The sequence below is a fragment of the Procambarus clarkii genome, chromosome 79 (genome assembly GCF_040958095.1).
Source record: "Procambarus clarkii isolate CNS0578487 chromosome 79, FALCON_Pclarkii_2.0, whole genome shotgun sequence".
Taxonomy (NCBI): domain Eukaryota; kingdom Metazoa; phylum Arthropoda; class Malacostraca; order Decapoda; family Cambaridae; genus Procambarus; species Procambarus clarkii.
In genome coordinates, this window is record NC_091228.1 from 12,068,640 (window position 1) to 12,088,368 (window position 19,729).

Consider the following 19,729-nt stretch of genomic DNA (forward strand, 5'->3'; position numbering starts at 1 on the left):
GAAAGGAGACATAATTCCGTTTCCTAAGCCAAAAGAACCTGGCAATTATAGACCCGTTATCATCATGTTGCAGGACTGAAGGTCTTAAATAGGCTTCTGTGGAAAACTGGAGGTCTGCATTAGTACATATTTGACTTCACTAGAGCAGTAGGTACTGCCAACGGCATAGCAACATTACTTGGAACAGTTAACTCAGGTTCTGCTATAATAATCTCCGTATATTTAGTGAAAGGATTCGAACTTGCAAGTCCGCAATCAATTTTATAGATGTTAAAAAAAAGTGTCGGAGGAAAACTGCCTTGATTCAAAATTTCCTGAAAGGTATGCCAGAGTAAACCTGCAAGGCCAAGTGTCAGTTTTCCAGTTGCATGAGAATGGGACTCCACAAGGAGGAGTTACAGACTCAGTGCTAGTCATTAACATCCTTATGAAAAACCTCGCTTCCCTGACATTTCCAGAAAGGGTTAAATTCCTAAGCTATGCTGATGTATCATCAGTCGTCACAGGTCCTTCTCTTTTGAATAAAGTCCAAATGACGCTAGATAAAGTAACATTTGAATGCTGCATTTTTGGGCAAAAAATATCGGCACATAAATCTAAAGCAATGAGACTGGGTGCAATAATCAAGAGTTACCTACGCATTCAAGACATTAATCTTAAGGGGTTATACAATATCAATATCTCGCAGAATAAATTGGTTCTAAAAACCATTCAACAAGCAAATTTAATGTCTGAAGGAGAAACCAAAATCACGACTGAATATAATGAAAATAATCACAGGGCCCCATCCAGGAGCGAGACACAGAGTGTTAATAATGTTTAACATACACACCGTTCATTCCATAGTTGATTATGCAGCGCTTGCCTTACTCACTCTTTCTCCTGGTCAGTGGGCAATGGTTGAGGGTATTCAAAATGATGCAATGCGAGTCATAACAGGGACTCCCAGATGGACTAAAATACAGAACCTAAGACTAGAAACTAAACTAACATGGGTTGAAATAATGGTAAAAGGGCCTGCTGCCTGCATGCTGACCTTGATATTGACTAGACTAATAATCAGTTCACTCAAATATATAATCACTAGAGAAGTTACTTGGGATAGAAGAGCTTTAAAAAAACCAGGTGGACTCTCTTTGCAATACATTCAAAATTATAAATAGAATTACAAAGGGATAGCACGAAGTACACGCAGACCTCGTCTTGCAGCCCCACGGGAATCCTGGCACCAGACAAAGATTATGACTCTTCAAGTAAATAAAGAACTAGACTAATCCTCATCATCTATGCATCATTGCACAGATGAATATAGACTTGGCATCTGAAAGCATCATTTACTTCACAGATGGATCAGTAGACCAGCAGGGACAAGAAACCGGAGCTGCAGTTAAGGCAGGAAAGTTTGTAGTTAGATGGAAACTCTCAAACGGGTGTTCAACTTCTCAAACAGAGATGCTAGCCATTCAAAAGGCTTTGGAACATGATCTTGCTGAGCACCAACAACATGTTATCATACACACAGATTCGAGAACTGTCATTGAAATCTTGCAACAAGAACACATACATGACAACATCCATCTGAACACAAATGTCATATCATTAATACAAACACCCATACGTCAAGGCCGTCGGATACACCAGAGACACGCTAGAGAGAATTGGTCAACTCGACCACACCTGAGACCCACCAGAGAGAACTGGTCAACTCGACCACACTAGAGACCCACCAGAGAGAACTGGTCAACTCGACCACACCAGAGACCCACCAGAGAGAACTGGTCAACTCGACCACACCAGAGAAAACTGGTCCACTCAACCACACCAGAGACGTCCACCAGAGAAAACTGGTCAACTCGACCATACCAGAGACCCACCAGAGAAAACTCGTCAACTCGACCACGACAGAGACCAACCAAGTCGCCATTACAGAACAGGACGGCAGGTAACACCTAACCTAAAACTCCTGACCTAAAACTTCTGAAATGCGAAAAGGGTAATTAAAGTTGACCACATTCCGCCAGGCCGCCGGCAGACAACTTGGCAGGTACGTACATCATGGGTCCAGGAGCTGGCAAACATATTGTCATTAAACGGGATTTAATGAGGTACCTGAGGGAGGTAGAGAATGAACTACCACTATACGACCTATCCCAGTCAATCCTCCTGTTTCCGTTGTATAGTAACGATAGCGACCATAGTACATATACCGTCGTACACCGCAGTTAGGAAGTAGAAATCGGTACTTTTGAATTAGAAAAACCGGAAAAAATTTCCGATTTTTGTTGTGAAGACACTCACGTAACCTAACCTCCCTAGGCCTAACACACGTTATATGAGGTCAAAATATAGTGCATAAGGGATCTTTACTGGCAATATATAGTTTGTTTTTTACCTTCATTTTTCGGACTATAATGCGAATGGTATTATTATTTACTATTTACTTTACTCTAATAAAGTGTAATGAATAGTACCATATTCTACTCGCTAATTGCCTAGTATGTCAAGTTTTATTCTATTGTGCTCATGGTTACAAAAGGTGCTATCTGAACAAGAGGATGGGTTACCTAGCCCTAGCAACCTCTAGGCGTGTTGCTAGGGGGATGAGAGCAGTGTGAGACACACTGACAGTGGGAGACTCACACTGATAGTGTGAAACACACTTATAGTCTTAAACACACTGATAGTGTGAAACACACTTATAGTGTTGGACACACTGATAGTGTGAGACTCACACTGACTGTGAGACTCACACTGATAGTATGAAACACACTTATAGTGTTGGACACACTGATAGTGTGAGACTCACACTGACAGTGTCACTGATAGTGTGAGACACACTTATAGTGTGAGATTACTGATAGTGTGAGACTTACTAATAGTGTGAGACAGACACAGTGACAGTGTGAGACTCACTGATAGTGCGAGACACACTGATAGTGTGACACACACTGATAGTGTGACACACACTGATAGTGTGACACACACTGATAGTGTGAGACTCACTGATAGTATGAGACACACTGATAGTGTGAGACACACTGATAGAGTGAGACTCACACTGATAGTGTGAGACTCACACTGAGTGTGAGACACACTGCTAGTGTGAAACTCACTGATAGTATGAGACACACTGATAGTGTAAGACACACTGATAGTGTGTCACTGATAGTGTGAGGCACACTGATTGTGTGAGACTCACTGATAGTGTGAGACACACTGATAGTGTGAGGCACACTGATAGTGTGACACACACTGATAGTGTGACACACACTGATAGTGTGAGACACACACTGATAGTGTGAGACACACACTGATAGTGTGAGACACACACAGATAGTGTGAAACACACACTGATAGTGTGAGACACATGTGGGAACCGACCTGTGAGATTTATTTATTTAATTTATATGAATTTATATTTACGTTAATTTATATACTTCGATAGCAATTTGTATAATGTTAAGTGGACTGTATTTCTGCAATAATCTCTTAATCTCACAAATCGATCCTCTACACATTAGGGGGGTTTATTAAATGAATTTATATGCAGCCAATCAAACTACAGTATTAACTACATACATTGAAGAGGTTCCTTATCTTATTTGTACAGCAGGTATAACCAGGATGTAGACCACATTTTCCCTCTTTGAGGTAGCTTCCACGTGCTGGTAACTGATGCACAAACATGCTTCCTCGTCTTGACCTGTCAAAAGTGCGCTAGCTGTGAAGCCAGAAACCTAGTATATGACAGGTATTTCAGAGAAACATTGTACATGGAACAATAAAGACCTGGCTTAATTACCTTTAGTATGAGGCGATTTCGCGTTCTAACCGGCTAACCCTACACAATGACATTAATGGCCACTAATGATAGATAATGGGTTTCGGAAAGAACACTTAACTTGATTTGTAGACAGCGTGTTGATAATGGTACACTTCTGGTTTCCATAACACTACGTCCAAGTAAATTAACAGGAGCCGTATTTGCTCCCGTGTGCCTCTGGTCTAGTATCAACAATGGCTGCGTCTAATACTCCATACTATTGATGCCTGGCCGACATTGTCCAGATATGATAGGAGCCAAATTTGCTCCACACGTCTCGGAGGTGACACAACAATGGCTCCCTCCTTCCCCCTGACGCCTGGCTTACATTGTCCAGATGTCCAAGGTGATAGAAGGGTCACATTTACTCTACTTTAACATTGATAATTAAGTTAATTTATATAAGATGTTTTATGATGGTAAAGTCCAAAGACTAATGTATTTAAGAATAATTCCCACCATAATAGGTGGTGAATTATAATAGTGTGTGGTGATGATCCCGTTTTCTTTAGACGGTAATTCCACTACAAGTTACGTTTTCTATGGGTTACTTGTTTACAATACAGCTATTATCTGTATGATATATTAAATGGTGTCGGATTTTCCGACATAATTCCCCAGGGGCTGCTCACGGGTCGAAGTCCTAATTAGAACAGACGAACACCGATACTCCTCCTTCGAATTATTAGATTAATTTGATGTTAGTAGTTAGTAATCACACATTTGTGTGTCTGTTCGTACAGGACGGATGTCCGTACTAGAGTTGTAGGGGTTAGAAGTCTAATGCGATTTCATTTCCCTGTCAACTCTTGAAAGGCTAATATTCAAGCCTTATTACATATTATTTAACCCAGAAGACTGGATGTGATCAAGTACTACAGTCAAGTATGACTCAGGGACTGCAGTGAGATCAGTGACATTAGATATAACTTGAAGTTTCTTCAGGTAACTGGTCACTGATATATAAACACTGAGGCCCATGGAATACATCTTGATTAAATAATAAATGTATCAAATCAGTCATCAAATTTATTGGGGTTTAATTTAGTTAATTGATTCAGAAGATTGAATAGCTCATCATTAAAGTAAAGTATGGTTCTGAGACTGCAGTGGGTTCAGTGACATTGGTCGCAGTGACTTGTAGCTGTTTTAGGCTACTGTTCACTGATTTGCCACTGAGGCCTCATGAACTCATCTCCAGCTTTAAATGATGATACTAACATCAACCTCTGTTACTATAGTCAGCTGTAATCTCCTTAGTATAATGCTACTGGAGAAATATAATCAGCTGACAAATTTAGATTTCTACTGGTATTGTTTATCTGCAGGCATAGGTCTCCTCAGGCTTGATACTGGGCCTGAGAGTAATTTACCTCCTGCAGAGTTTAACATGGTTATACCCTGATATTTAGTAGGGCTACCGATGAATCGATGGCAATAGTCTGTCCCTACAAGGAGACCGAAGTCGGTGAGGTGATCAGACTTAATATTATCTGCCAATTTTATTCCTCTATTTCTCAGGAATTTGGCTGTTGCTCTCAGACCTTGAACTTGTAGGTCTACTGGTATTTTGTCCACCACAATGGCTTGTATTCGACAGACGTACCTGCCTAAGCGTACTGATGGTTGTACCACCTGGTAGACTTGAGGTCCTGCATCTGTTACAAACCCTGAGATGTTGAATGACATCTGGGCTACAGACCTTAATTGTAATTCATCTGCCAGCTTTTTAGTGATATATGTTCTCTGGGATCCTTGGTCAAACAACCCACGGGTATGGACCTTGGCCCTCTTATTCAGGATGGTAATTTGGGCAGTAGGCAAAGTCGTATTACCTTTAGACTTTGCCGATTGGACACTCTTTGTTTGTTGCACCTTGCAGTACTGTACTGTGGTGGGAATGCTATCTTCCACCTTGGGTCTTGAATACGTTAATTTCGTATATTTGCACAGTGCTGCATGGTGTCTACCTCTTCTACACCTGTTACAGGTGTTGAATTGGGTATCACAATAGTCTATGTTGTGTGACTTGAGACACCTTGCACATCTCCCTAATTCCTGGAGTCACTCCATACGAGTGTCTCTGGTTGGATAATTAGCACAACAGTATGTTGAATGTTTCTTTTTGCAGAACATACATGTCCCCCAGCCTACTGCACGTTTGGAAGTTACCGGTTTGGGTGAACTAGTAACAGTAGGCTTGGAGGATTCTGCTGCATTGTCAGATTTTCTGCAACTTGATGTTTGAGTAATTGGTTGATGTTTATTTGGGGTAGTTGTTTTACCCTTTAATTGACTCTTATTTTCTATTTCTGAAGGCTTGCATGAGGCTTTAACTTCCTCATTTGCTCGTCGTTTGTTTATGATGGAATGTAAACCTTCAGTGATGTCCTGTACTGTCAGGATGGTGTTATGTTGATGTGCATATAATTCATCTAGTATATCGCTGGACAATTTTCGTTGAAGGACTACTTTGGTCATCCATTCACTAGTAGTTATATCAACCTTAAGACTGAATATTCTTAGTAGTGACTCAAACTCCATGCTGAAGGATTGTAATGAGTCAGCAGTCTGATCAGGTTGAGGTAAATCCAGCAATTGTAGTACTAGATGTATGACAGTTTTCTCATTGCCAGCATTATCCATACTAGCTAGTTGGTGAAGCCTTGTGGGGCTTGTACTTGGGCTGCTCTTAATACTGAACAAACACTAATGGTAGCCTAGGGTAAATTCTGCACTCACTAGGCAATAATCCTACCTCTACTAGAGGTTAGCACTTAAAATTAATACACATTATATATATACAATCATACACACTAATGATTTGAGTGATAAACCAGTGTCACTGGAAGTACCTTTAGGTTAGCTCTTCTATATCACCCTAGGATGGTAGAGACACTAATTAATCACTCGAAGGTGTAATGATCATAAGTAAATTATTATATATACAACTCAACTCGAGTTGATAAAAATTACACCCAAAATAGGGTCTGGACCATTCATTAATGGTGTTAGGTTGTTGAATATAGTACAACTGACTATAGTAATAATGGGACTAGGATGAACGATAATAGTTCAACTAGTCAATGGTTAATATCCTACCCTGTTGTGGGTTGGCAATTAGTAAATATTATACTGTGATCACTAGTGCAATATATATTAAATAATTCTCTATTTTGGAGAAATAATATACACAATTATTGATAATAGCCTCTTAATTAGCCTCTATGAAACTTCTAATATTATCAAAAGTATTAAATATTATTAGTGACCTCGCGAAATAAACTCCACAAAATTCATAGATAATCTCTCGCGAAATGTAACACCACGAAATCCGTGAACAATCTTGCGAGGACACAGCCACTAATTTGGCTGGCTTCTATATTAGCGCTGTCATTTCTCGAAATAACACGCCACCAAATATCTGTGGGTGTGCATGAAACCGCTGACGAAGCTGAACTGGGTGAGGGAGGCTCCTGAGCTCCCACGAGGCTTTGCCGCTGTCTTTGACTGGCTAGCCTTGTTTAAATAACACTGCACTAGTATATTTAATGAATCCACTGGATAACTGGTTCATCCGGTACTAAGATGACCAAATGTGGGTTCAAAGGACCAAATATTCCGGTTCCGAAGGTCCAAATAATGTGGGAACCGACCTGTGAGATTTATATTTATTTAATTTATATGAATTTATATTTACGTTAATTTATATACTTCGATAGCAATTTGTATAATGTTAAGTGGACTGTATTTCTGCAATAATCTCTTAATCTCACAAATCGATCCTCTACACATTAGGGGGGTTTATTAAATGAATTTATATGCAGCCAATCAAACTACAGTATTAACTACATACATTGAAGAGGTTCCTTATCTTATTTGTACAGCAGGTATAACCAGGATGTAGACCACATTTTCCCTCTTTGAGGTAGCTTCCACGTGCTGGTAACTGATGCACAAACATGCTTCCTCGTCTTGACCTGTCAAAAGTGCGCTAGCTGTGAAGCCAGAAACCTAGTATATGACAGGTATTTCAGAGAAACATTGTACATGGAACAATAAAGACCTGGCTTAATTACCTTTAGTATGAGGCGATTTCGCGTTCTAACCGGCTAACCCTACCCAATGACATTAATGGCCACTAATGATAGATAATGGGTTTCGGAAAGAACACTTAACTTGATTTGTAGACAGCGTGTTGATAATGGTACACTTCTGGTTTCCATAACACTACGTCCAAGTAAATTAACAGGAGCCATATTTGCTCCCGTGTGCCTCTGGTCTAGTATCAACAATGGCTGCGTCTAATACTCCATACTATTGACGCCTGGCCGACATTGTCCAGATATGATAGGAGCCAAATTTGCTCCACACGTCTCGGAGGTGACACACAACAATGGCTCCCTCCTTCCCCCTGACGCCTGGCTTACATTGTCCAGATGTCCAAAGGTGATAGAAGGGTCACATTTACTCTACTTTAACATTGATAATTAAGTTAATTTATATAAGATGTTTTATGATGGTAAAGTCCAAAGACTAATGTATTTAAGAATAATTCCCACCATAATAGGTGGTGAATTATAATAGTGTGTGGTGATGATATCCCGTTTTCTTTAGACGGTAATTCCACTACAAGTTACGTTTTCTATGGGTTACTTGTTTATACAATACAGCTATTATCTGTATGATATATTAAATGGTGTCGGATTTTCCGACAACACACACTGATAGTGTGAGACACACACTGATAGTGTGAGACACACACTGATAGTGTGAGACACACACTGATAGTGTGAGACACACACTGATAGTGAGACACACACTGATAGTGAGGTAACTCACAATAAATGACAATAATAACTCACGTCAAACATGTGGAGAGCGTCGACGTATTCACTATAGTAGTGATATCTTTCTGGGTCTATTGTTGCAAATTCTGTAGAGTTAAAAAATGTCATGAATTGATAGTGAAATTTATAAAATATATAAATTTTATTGTACATCATATGAGCATCATATGATGTACAATATATTAAAAATATTGTACATCATATAAGCAAATGAGAGCTCTGGTCCATGATAACTAACTCCACCCAGCACTTAGTGAGTCAACTGAGAGCTCTAGTCCATGATAACTAACTCCACCCAGCACCTAGTGAGTCAACTGAGAGCTCTAGTCCATGATAACTAATTCCACCCAGCACCTAGTAAGTCAAGTGAGAGCTCTGGTCCATGATAACTAACTCCACCCAGCACCTAGTGAGTCAACTGAAAGCTCTGGTCCATGATAACTAACTCCACCCAGCACCTAGTGAGTCAACTGAGAGCTCTGGTCCATGATAACTAACTCCACCCAGCACCTAGTGAGTCAACTGAGAGCTCTGGTCCATGATAACTAACTCCACCCAGCACCTAGTGAGTCAACAATTATGTATAGGACTGCACCTTATAATATATTTGGAACAAATTATTTAACAGCTTTAACGTGAGCAAAAGTTAGGAAGCTTTATTTGCCAAAAAATGCAGATAACGGATCAACGTTAATTATGTATAACTCTACACACCTTCATGTATAACTCTTCACACCTTCATGTATAACTCTCCACACCTTCATGTATAACTCTCCACACCTTCACGTATAACTCTCCACACCTTCATGCATAACTCACCACACCTTAATGTATAACTCTCCACTCCTTCATGTATAACTCTCCACTGCAGCCAACGTTCTCTCGACTTAGTCCTGCAAGACGACTAAGTAAACAGCCACCGATATAAAGCAGTGTGTGTCGACTGGTGTTTAAGTAGAACTGGAAGAGATTGGCGTACCCCGGGACCGGCTTAGGGAAGAAACGGACGACAGTAAGGGTGCCTGTTGGGAAGCGCTGCTAACCAGACGCTAGAGGCTTTTGCCAGAGGTTCACTACCCCTGTATCGACTGTTTAAGTGGCCCCGATCAGCGTGTGGGCTGAGGTTCTCTCCACTCTCCGGCCAGCAAGTGGCCGGAGAGTGGTCGTGGGGTATAGACACCTCGTGAGACTGTCAGTGGGCTGGCCCACGTACAAGATGAACCTCGCCAGTGTTTTCCAGTACGGTTGGACAAAGTACTGAGTGAGAGAGGCCTAGCTCTACCAAGCACTCAAAGATCAATACACTGTGATCACTCATTCCCAAGGGTGGTTCCAACGTAACTTCCCTTATATCCCACTCATTTAGTGTAAATATGAAATCAAGCATGGCTGGTTCATCTTCCCCTCTCATTCCTGTCGGTCCCTTGATGTGTTGGCTTCGAAAGTTACTTGTTGCCACATCCAGCAGCTTAGCTCCCCATGTGGGACTTTGCTCTCCAAGTCTATCTTCCCGTGGTTGATGTCTCGCATGATTAGTAGTCCAGATCCATTCCTGCTAGCGACAGAAGCTGCTCTCTCTCTCTCTATTATGTTTATGGTGGTCATGTTGTTTCTATCATAGTCCTTTCTGGGTTTTCTGTCATTTAGTGGTGGTTTATATATGACTATGACTATAATTTTTTGTCCTCCAATTGTTATTGTACCTGTTATGTAGTCACAGAAATCTTCACAGCCTTAAATAACCATCTCCTCAAAACTCCGGCCTTTTCTTACCAGCAGAGCTACACCACCACCTCCCCTTCCTTCTCTCTTTCCTCACTACATAGTTCTCCTGTGGAAACACTGCATTTGTTATGGTTTTCGTTAACTTTGTTTCTGTGAGTGCTATTATGCCTGAGTTTTCTTCTTGTTCCTATTCTCTAAGTTCATATGATTTATTTGTAATTCCATCTATGTTAGTGTACATTGTCTTGAGACTCACTTTCTTCTGTTCATTCTCATGTCCCCTTCTTTGTGAGTGTTCTGCTGATGGGGGAAGCTGTTTCATAAGTGAGAGGATTTGTGAGGTGGATAAGAGTCTCAGAGGATACTGGGGAGAGGGGTGGGGGGTTCAAGTGAAGGGGAGACTGGGAGGGAATGGGATGAAGGGGGACAGGGGACAGGGAGGGAAAGGGGGAAGGTGGATATGGTGGAAGTGGAGAAGGGGGTAGAAGGGAAGGAATGGGGTGAGAAGGGAAGGGGTACCTGGGAAGGTATGAGGTTAGGAGGGAGGGAGGGCTGACAGAGCATTTGAGTAGGGGCACGGAGGGTTCAGGATAGGGGGGTTTTCTATGAAGAGGAGGGTGGTGGAGTAGCCCTCCCCTCTGGTGTTACTGGGCTGCTTATTGTGGGTTCCCCCTCTCACGTCTGGTGATATTGTGTTTGGGGGCTGTGATTTCCTGGTTTTCTCCTCTCGCCATGCGCTTTTTCCTTGCTTCTGCCGCTATCGCTCTCTCCTACCTTGTCATGTCTATTGGGCTCTATCATATCAAAATTTGAAACTGTGTATGGAATCAGCCTCCACCACATCACTGCCTAATGCATTCCATTTGTTAACTACTCTGACATTGAAAAAATTCTTTAGAACATCCCTGTGGCGCATTTGGGTACTCAGTTTCTACCTGTGTCCCCTTGTTCATGTACAATCCATACTAAACAGTTTATTTTTATCTACTGTGTCAATTCCTCTGAGAATTTGGTAGATCGTGATCATGTCTCCCCTAACTCGTCTGCCTTCCAGTGTCATGAGGTTCAGTGCCAGTAATTTTTCCCCATAGCTCATTCCTCTCAGTGTACTCTCTTTCTCCTCTCATTCCTTGGGGACTAGCCTGATGGCATACCTCTGAACCTTTTCTAACTTCGTTTTGTGTTTGACTAAAGGTGGACGCTACGCTGTGCGTATGCGTGTGTGTGTGTGTGTGTGTGTGTGTGTGTGTGTGTGTGTGTGTGTGTGTGTGTGTGTGTGTGTATTTACTATATGTATCTTGAATTTGTATGTATATTTGTATCTATTTGTATCAAGGCACAATGGGTATAATTGTCTAGTGCATGTTCCATCTTCTTGTTATACTATGTTGGTTACGGGGTCTTGAAGTAGGTAGAATGTTGTTATGTGTTAACTGGCTGTTGATTGCTGGGTTTGAGTTTTTGATGTGCAGTGCCTCGCTGATGTCGAGTCTCCTGTTGTTGTTGTACCTGTCGATAATTTCTGTGTTGCTTGAAAGATTTCTCTGGTGATGGTCTGGTTGTGTGAGGAGATTATATGCTCCTTAAAGGAGCCCTGTTGTTTGTGCATTGTAAATGTAAACTGTGTCTTCTGATTTTTGTCTGTGGTGATAACGTTCCTATTAATAATATATATCCATCAATCACTGCATGGGGAATTGTGTAAAACCCTGATTTGCGTCTCGGAGAGGCTGCAGGATCCGTGTGAATTCAATGGAATTCCCGGTTGCAATTCTTTTGACCGTGTCGTGGCCTAGTCGACTAAGGCGGCGTCTGGGATCATCCCAGTCGAAAGTTCGAATCCTCATCACAGCCCTTGTGGATTTGTTCATAAGAACTTTCACTTTAGAAGGATGGGCTGAACAGAGACCAGGGGTTACCCTAGCTATATATGAAAGAGAAAGTATTTGTCTATCCAAGGATGGAAGCCATAGACTTGAGGTTAATCTCGCACAACTTTGGACGGTGATTGGTGATATTTGGAGTGTTTGGGGGTTGTGGTGGGAGACCTGTGAGGGAGTGCTACTGGTCTAGGCACGGGGTCCACCCGGGTACTGCTGGGTACCGCCTCTAGTAACACAAAGGGTACATTACCGGCACTAACCTTACGACCAACCTCCTCCAAAGGATCAGCTTCTTGTTAGACAATACACATTTAATTATTGCAACATTATTGTAAGATACCTGAAGAAATTCTCGTTCAATGGTGTTAATTTGAGAAAATTTGAAATTTCTCAAATTTCTTAATTTGAGAAAGCTTTTTTAAGAAAAGAAAAAAATAAATGATTATTTGGTTTATAAAATTATTATAAAATGATTCCGCAAAATGTAAAAAAATATTGAGACTAGTCTGTTAGTATAATTTAAAAGGAAGTAAATTTACTTAAATTTATCCGAGGGCTTCTATCTCAAGTGGTCTTGATGGGGCCAGAAAGCCGACGGCTTGTCAAGGGTTCATCTTTCTTTCTTTCTCCATGGCAACACTGTTATACTGAACCATAACATGTCAACACTGTTATACTGAACCATAACATGGCAACACTGTTATACTGAACCATAACATGGCAACACTGTTATACTGAACCATAACATGGCAACACTGTTATACTGAACCATAACATGGCAACACTGTTATACTGAACCATAACATGGCAACACTGTTATACTGAACCATAACATGGCAACGCTGTTATACTGAACCATAACATGGTAACACTGTTATACTGAACCATAACATGGCAACATTGTTATACTGAACCATACCATGTCAATACTGTTTTACTGAACTATAACATGTCAACACTGTTATACTGAACCATAACATGGCAACACTGTTATACTGAACCATAACATGGCAACACTGTTATACTGAACCATAACATGGCAACACTGTTATACTGAACCATAACATGGCAACACTGTTATACTGAACCATAACAAATTTGAACCAACCTATATTAGAGCTTTCAGGTTTCGCACTCGCTATCCTTTCTCTCCTCTTTCTTTCACAGTATTTATAGTCGTCGATCTGAGAGCCGAGCCATCGTCCCACATCAAAACTTCCAGCAAAGTTGAACACTGCTTCCAGGGAAATGGGGTCAGGGTTTACTGCCAGCAGCTCTGTGCTTCTGTCTACCACTCCTGGGTTTAGGAAATAATAAAGCTTTATGTTAGTGTCTGGGCTGGCATATGCATATAAATATATAGTATGGTAAAATAAGAATAGAATTTTCTTACTGTACTAGAATAACAACAAAATTTGCTTGTCCTGCTTGAATGAGCATCAGATTTTCTCAGCACATGTTTCCCTCAAGCAGGTCTAAGTCAGCCTTGGCGTGCTTTACTTACCCAGGCTACACACAGAGTCTGGCTCTGAGGAGAGGGACAGAGAGGCTTGTTCCCCAGGTTGTACGCGAGAGGCTGACCAAGTGAGGTTTACGGTGTTACTGAGGCACTTGTCCACCTCCAGCTCCCTCGAGTCCGCCACAACCTCCCCATCTTGACGGGTATACCACACCAACACCTGCAAAACATTATCAGTCTTAGTGCCCCTCTTCATATGGCATACCAAACCTGGAACATATTATTGTTTTAGAGTTATTAATGGAGGGGAAAAAATAAGGTTAATGTCATCATTCCAGGTTACACATTCTACCAACAGTGTTACAGACCCAATAGCTGGTCATATTTGGGACGGGAAGATGATTATCTAGCACGCAGCATCCCAGTATATTGAATTAGCTATTTAGTTGTCATACATTGATAGCAGTATTGGCGTTGAGCTCGGCCTGCAAGCTGTTCACACTCCGGGTCCTTTCCAGACTTTTCTTCTGAACATGAAATAAAAATGTCAGTATTTTTCACATTTTAGGTAAGTAAATACACAATTCTAAGACGTGGGACAAAATTTTAGCAGTGTAGCCTTAAAAATAATTACAAATAAAATAAAATTGCATCTTTAAAAACGAAACGTGCACAAAAAAATGTTAACTTAAAATTTTGAAACATATAAATTGCAACCGATTAATCGTTTCAAAGTTGCAAAAACTCACTTTTAATTAAATAAACTTGAAACTTTTCCCCACTAATAGGAGAGGCAGATATGGGCTGATTATTATCAAACTTTACACATCTGTTGAGTCTGGCGAACTCATTGTGGACGTACTGTTGCAACTATATGGATTTTGAAGCAAATGAGAAAAAATTCACGAATCAATGATAATTTTACTCATTAGCAGATATATATTTCTGCATATGTATATCTAATTTCTTTAGTTAATGCATTTAGTTTTATCTTGTAGCACATTTATACACTAAAAGCCATGTATTCGGTATGGCTAATATATGTATTCCCTGTATACACAGTATGTTGTATTTAATTTAGTATACCATGTATAGTGTATATTTATTATTCATTTATTGCAATAAAAGTCCAGGGCCTTTCTCTTACAACAAGCCACAATTGTGTCCGCCTACAACAAGCCACAGTTGTGTCCGCCCACAACAAGCCACAATTGTGTCTGCCTACAACAAGCCACAATTGTGTCCGCCTACAACAAGCCACAGTTATGTCCGCCTACAACAAGCCACAATTGTGTCCACCTACAACAAGCCACAGTTATGTCCGCCTACAACAAGCCACAGTTGTGTCCGCCCACAACAAGCCACAATTGTGTCCGCCTACAACAAGTTACAATTGTGTCCACCTACAACAAGCCACAGTTATGTCCGCCTACAACAAGCCACAGTTGTGTCCGCCTACAACAAGCCACAATTGGGTCCGCCTACAACAAGCCACAGTTGTGTCCGCCTACAACAAGCCACAGTTGTGTCCACCTACAACAAGCCACAGTTGTGTCCGCCTACAACAAGCCACAGTTGTGTCCGCCTACAACAAGCCACAGTTGTGTCCACCTACAACAAGCCACAGTTGTGTCCACCTACAACAAGCTACAGTTGTGTCCGCCTACAACAAGCCACAGTTGTGTCCACCTACAACAAGCTACAGTTGTGTCCGCCTACAACAAGCCACAGTTGTGTCCGCCTACAACAAGCCACAGTTGTGTCCGCCTACAACAAGTTACAGTTGTGTCCGCCTACAACAAGCCACAGTTGTGTCCGCCTACAACAAGCCACAGTTGTGTCCGCCTACAACAAGCCACAGTTGTGTCCGCCTACAACAAGCCACAGTTGTGTCCACCTACAACAAGCCACAGTTGTGTCCACCTACAACAAGCTACAGTTGTGTCCGCCTACAACAAGCCACAGTTGTGTCCACCTACAACAAGCCACAGTTGTGTCCGCCCACAACAAGCCACAGTTGTGGCCGCCCACAACAAGCCACAGTTGAGTGCTCACTACACGACCATGTAAGGCTGGAGGGAACATGTTGAGGACCTCCCCAGACCAGCGGCCACACACGCGGTGTAACTCTTCTTCCAGGCGGTGTTTTGCTGACTGTATTATAGCGCTACTTTACCAATTTCGACCTGTGTATTTTCACATAATAGTTTCAATAGTTTGATTTTCACATTCAGTATTCATGGTATATAAATAAAATAAGGATATATTATGGCAAAAAAAAACCGCAGGTGTGTTGACTCAAGAGCATAATCCCTCCTCTCCTGAACGTCACAGTGAGGGGTGAGACCTCAGACTGGCGTGAAGTCACCAGTGGAGTCCCACAGGGCTCTGTACTTGGACCTATCCTGTTTCTGATATACGTAAATGATCTCCCGGAGGGTATAGACTCATTCCTCTCAATGTTTGCTGACGAAGCCAAAATTATGAGAAGGATTAAGACAGAGGAGGACTGCTTGAGGCTTCAAGAAGACCTGGACAAGCTGCAGGAATGGTCGAACAAATGGCTGTTAGAGTTTAATCCAAGCAAATGTAATGTAATGAAGATAGGGGTAAGAAGCAGGAGACCAGATACAAGGTATCACTTGGGAGATGAAATACTTCAAGAGTCCGAGAGAGAGAAAGACCTGGGGGTTGATATCACGCCAGACCTGTCCCCTGATGCTCATATCAAGAGGATAACAGCAGCAGCATATGCCAGGTTGGCTAACATAAGAACGGCCTTTAGAAACTTGTGTAAGGAATCTTTCAGAACATTATATACCACATATGTCAGACCAATCCTGGAGTATGCGGCACCAGCATGGAGTCCATATCTAATCAAGCATAAGACTAAAATGGAAAAGGTTCAAAGGTTTGCCACCAGACTAGTACCCTAGCTGAGAGGTATGAGCTACGAGGAGAGACTACGGGAATTAAACCTCACTTCGTTGGAAGACAGAAGAGTTAGGGGGGGACATGATCACCACATTCAAGATCCTCAAAGGAATTGACAGGGTTGATAAAGACAGGCTGTTTAACACAAGGGGCACACGCACTAGGGGACACAGGTGGAAACTGAGTGCCCAAATGAGCCACAGAGATATTAGAAAGAACTTTTTTAGTGTCAGAGTGGTTGACAAATGGAATGCATTAGGAAGTGATGTGGTGGAGGCTGACTCCATACACAGTTTCAAGTGTAGATATGATAGAGCCCAATAGGCTCAGGAACCTGTACACCTGTTGATTGACAGTTGAGAGGCGGGACCAAAGAGCCAGAGCTCAACCCCCGGAAGCACAACTAGGTGAGTACAACTAGGTGAGTACAATGTTAACAGAGCGCTTCGTCTCGCACAAACAACGCTCCTGCCATGTGTGTGTGTCAAATGTTCTGACAAAGAAGCAGCAGTAGATGTCACACTGATAATTTTATTTTTATAACATTTTAATATATAAAATACTATCTACATATACAGTAGTATTATTTCATAGCAATGACGTTTTATTTCTGTCTAGGCCGTCAACAGGCCGTCGGCAGTTCGCAGGTGTAAAGAGGTTGAAGAACGCACCTTTAGAGCGCAGGCGGGAGAAATATATAATAATTTACACTTGTAAAATATCAGAGGGTCTGGTTCCAACTAATATTTTAATATTAATGTTTTCCCTCTAATATTATTATTTTCCCTCTAATAATATTATACCCTCGAATATTTTCTTCGAGAATTTTCTCGAAGTAAAACTAACTAATCTCGGTAAGTCATATGAGCACAGACGTTGTGGTGTCCAGAGTAGGGATAATGATTCCACAGAACCCTGCCCCACAGTTCCCAGAAATCAGGTAATTGAGCATTATTCTGAAACTTCGACATCCCTTGGTGAGTCTCTAGGGGAGTCCCGGTGAGTCCCTGGAGAGTCCCCTAAGAGGTCCCTCGGAGTCCCCTAGGAGGTCTCTGGGGAGTCCCCTAGGAGGTCCCTGGGGAGTCCCCTAGGAAATCCCTGGGGAGTCCCCTAGGAGGTCCCTGGGGAGTCCCCTAGGAGGTCCCTGGGGAGTCCCCTAGGAGGTCCCTGGGGAGGATGATAACAATGATGTCTAATGATGAACGCCAAGTGAGGCGCTCTGCCAGACATAAAAACAAACTTCTGGACTCTTATTCAGAACACTGTATACAGCTGCTTGTGAGAAAGAATGTGGGTTACATCCGAAAATTTGGTTTGTAATGCATTTACACTTGCATTGTGTCTTCACTTTCATTGAAGCACTGTGGCTTTTTGGTAAGTTTCTCCAAAAATATAATATATTTATGAAGAAATTCATGCATGTAATATTTCTCATATATTCAAGAAATTTGCACGTAGAATGACAGTTCAGATAATCTTGAAGTTAAAGGTTTGGTTAATAAACAATGAAAGCTTAGTAAGAAAACTGCTAGCAATCTCTCAAGGTTATTTGTGCATCCTTAAAGTGGGGAAGTTGAACGACTCGCAGCAGGCAAATGTTGCAAACGTCTATCATTATCTTAAACAAATTATCCTTACTGAGTAGACTTACTAAAAAGCAAATATAATCCTTATACAGACCTTGACCTTGGGAGATGCAGTTGGAGGAATGTTGATATTGATGTTGACGACTCCCCTGATGGTGTTGGGGAGGGGAGGGGGGAGAGGCTCCACCAGGTGCTCCACACTGATGGGCAGCTCCCCGCTGGTCAGCTGGTACTCCTGGCTGTTACGAACCCGGATCCAGCGTCCGAGCAAGGAGCAGTAACAACTACGCCATCTGTGGGTCAGCTCCCGAAACCCCCGCCAAACGAACGACGACACCGGATGAGGACGGCGAACATCGGCCACAAGGGCCAGTTCCCAGTCCTGTGCAGCTCACAACACAGCCGCTCCTGACCTCTGGTGAGGTGGTGCTCCGACGACAGCGCCATCTATGGACTGGATACGTCAGGTGTTTGTGTCTGAGCCTGTAAGTGTGGTGTTTTAGTGTCCCTGTTATTGATGACGTGTCTGCTTACAGAGCCGACCTGGGACCACTGTGATGGAAGTGGAGTGAGTCTACCCGAGGCAGCCAGTCTCCATACTGTGAAGTTTGCTGCAGCTGTTGTGACGTCGTCCCCCCGGAAGAACACTGTGGTGTGTTAGCCTGCCAGTGGAGTGGCAGTGAAAGGATTTACCCGGGACCGACTGTTGGAGACGATAATCCACTGGGGTATTGAGGACAGGAGGGCGATTTGTGATATCACACGAGACTCCTGTCTAGGGCGTACCCCTTTTATCGTTCGTGGAGTGGCCGTACCAGCCTTGGTGGCTCAGTACCTGCCAGCAGACCTGCTGGGCGTGTGGTTGACGGCCTCCACGACGGTGCCCCCAGTGGACCTGTGTTTGGCTGACCTGTGGCCAGGGTAGGCTCGGCATTCTCAGAAGACACGTCTTGAGGCCACGAAGAAAGCACCGCGGACTCAGCACCTAGCTTCTTGATCAAGAGTCTTCAGCAGAAGACTAGATTGTGCATGATCCCCTTGTAAAGTGTTAATACCCCTCCCCCTTGTGTACTCTTTTATTCTATATATTTAATCGGTGATGGTAACAAGTATAATATTAAGTTCTTAACTTTCTTTCCCTACTCCCTTTTAAGTTACTTGCGTCACGGATCTCATCCCTTGATAGCCACTACTGGCTTGGGAACGGATACATATATCTTCCTCTAACAACATCAGAGTGAGAACCCCGTTGCGTCCCGAGAGGGCCGTAACACTGGCTGCCCTGGTACTGGACCTTCCCGCGAGACACAACCTGAAGTAATAGTAGAGTGTTAGACCCCGCTGGTCAGCTGGTACTCCTGGCTGCTCTGGTACTGGACCTTCCCGCGAGACACAACCTGAAGTAATAGTAGAGTGTTAGGCCCCGCTGGTCAGCTGGTGCTCCTGGCTGCCCTGGTACTGGACCTTCC

At 42.4% G+C, this 19,729-nt stretch overlaps 1 protein-coding gene and 1 pseudogene across 1 annotated transcript in view; both read right to left on the reverse strand.

Moving 5' to 3' along the window:
• LOC138357615 (murinoglobulin-2-like) overlaps nucleotides 1-1,030 on the reverse strand; it is a 28,829-nt gene extending 27,799 nt beyond the window's left edge. Inside the window, exon 1 of the mRNA XM_069314611.1 lies at nucleotides 992-1,030. Coding sequence (XP_069170712.1) covers nucleotides 992-1,030 — 39 coding nt within the window. The remainder of the gene's footprint in view (nucleotides 1-991) is intronic.
• LOC138357662 (murinoglobulin-1-like) overlaps nucleotides 1-19,729 on the reverse strand; it is a 202,572-nt pseudogene that overhangs the window by 115,235 nt on the left and 67,608 nt on the right.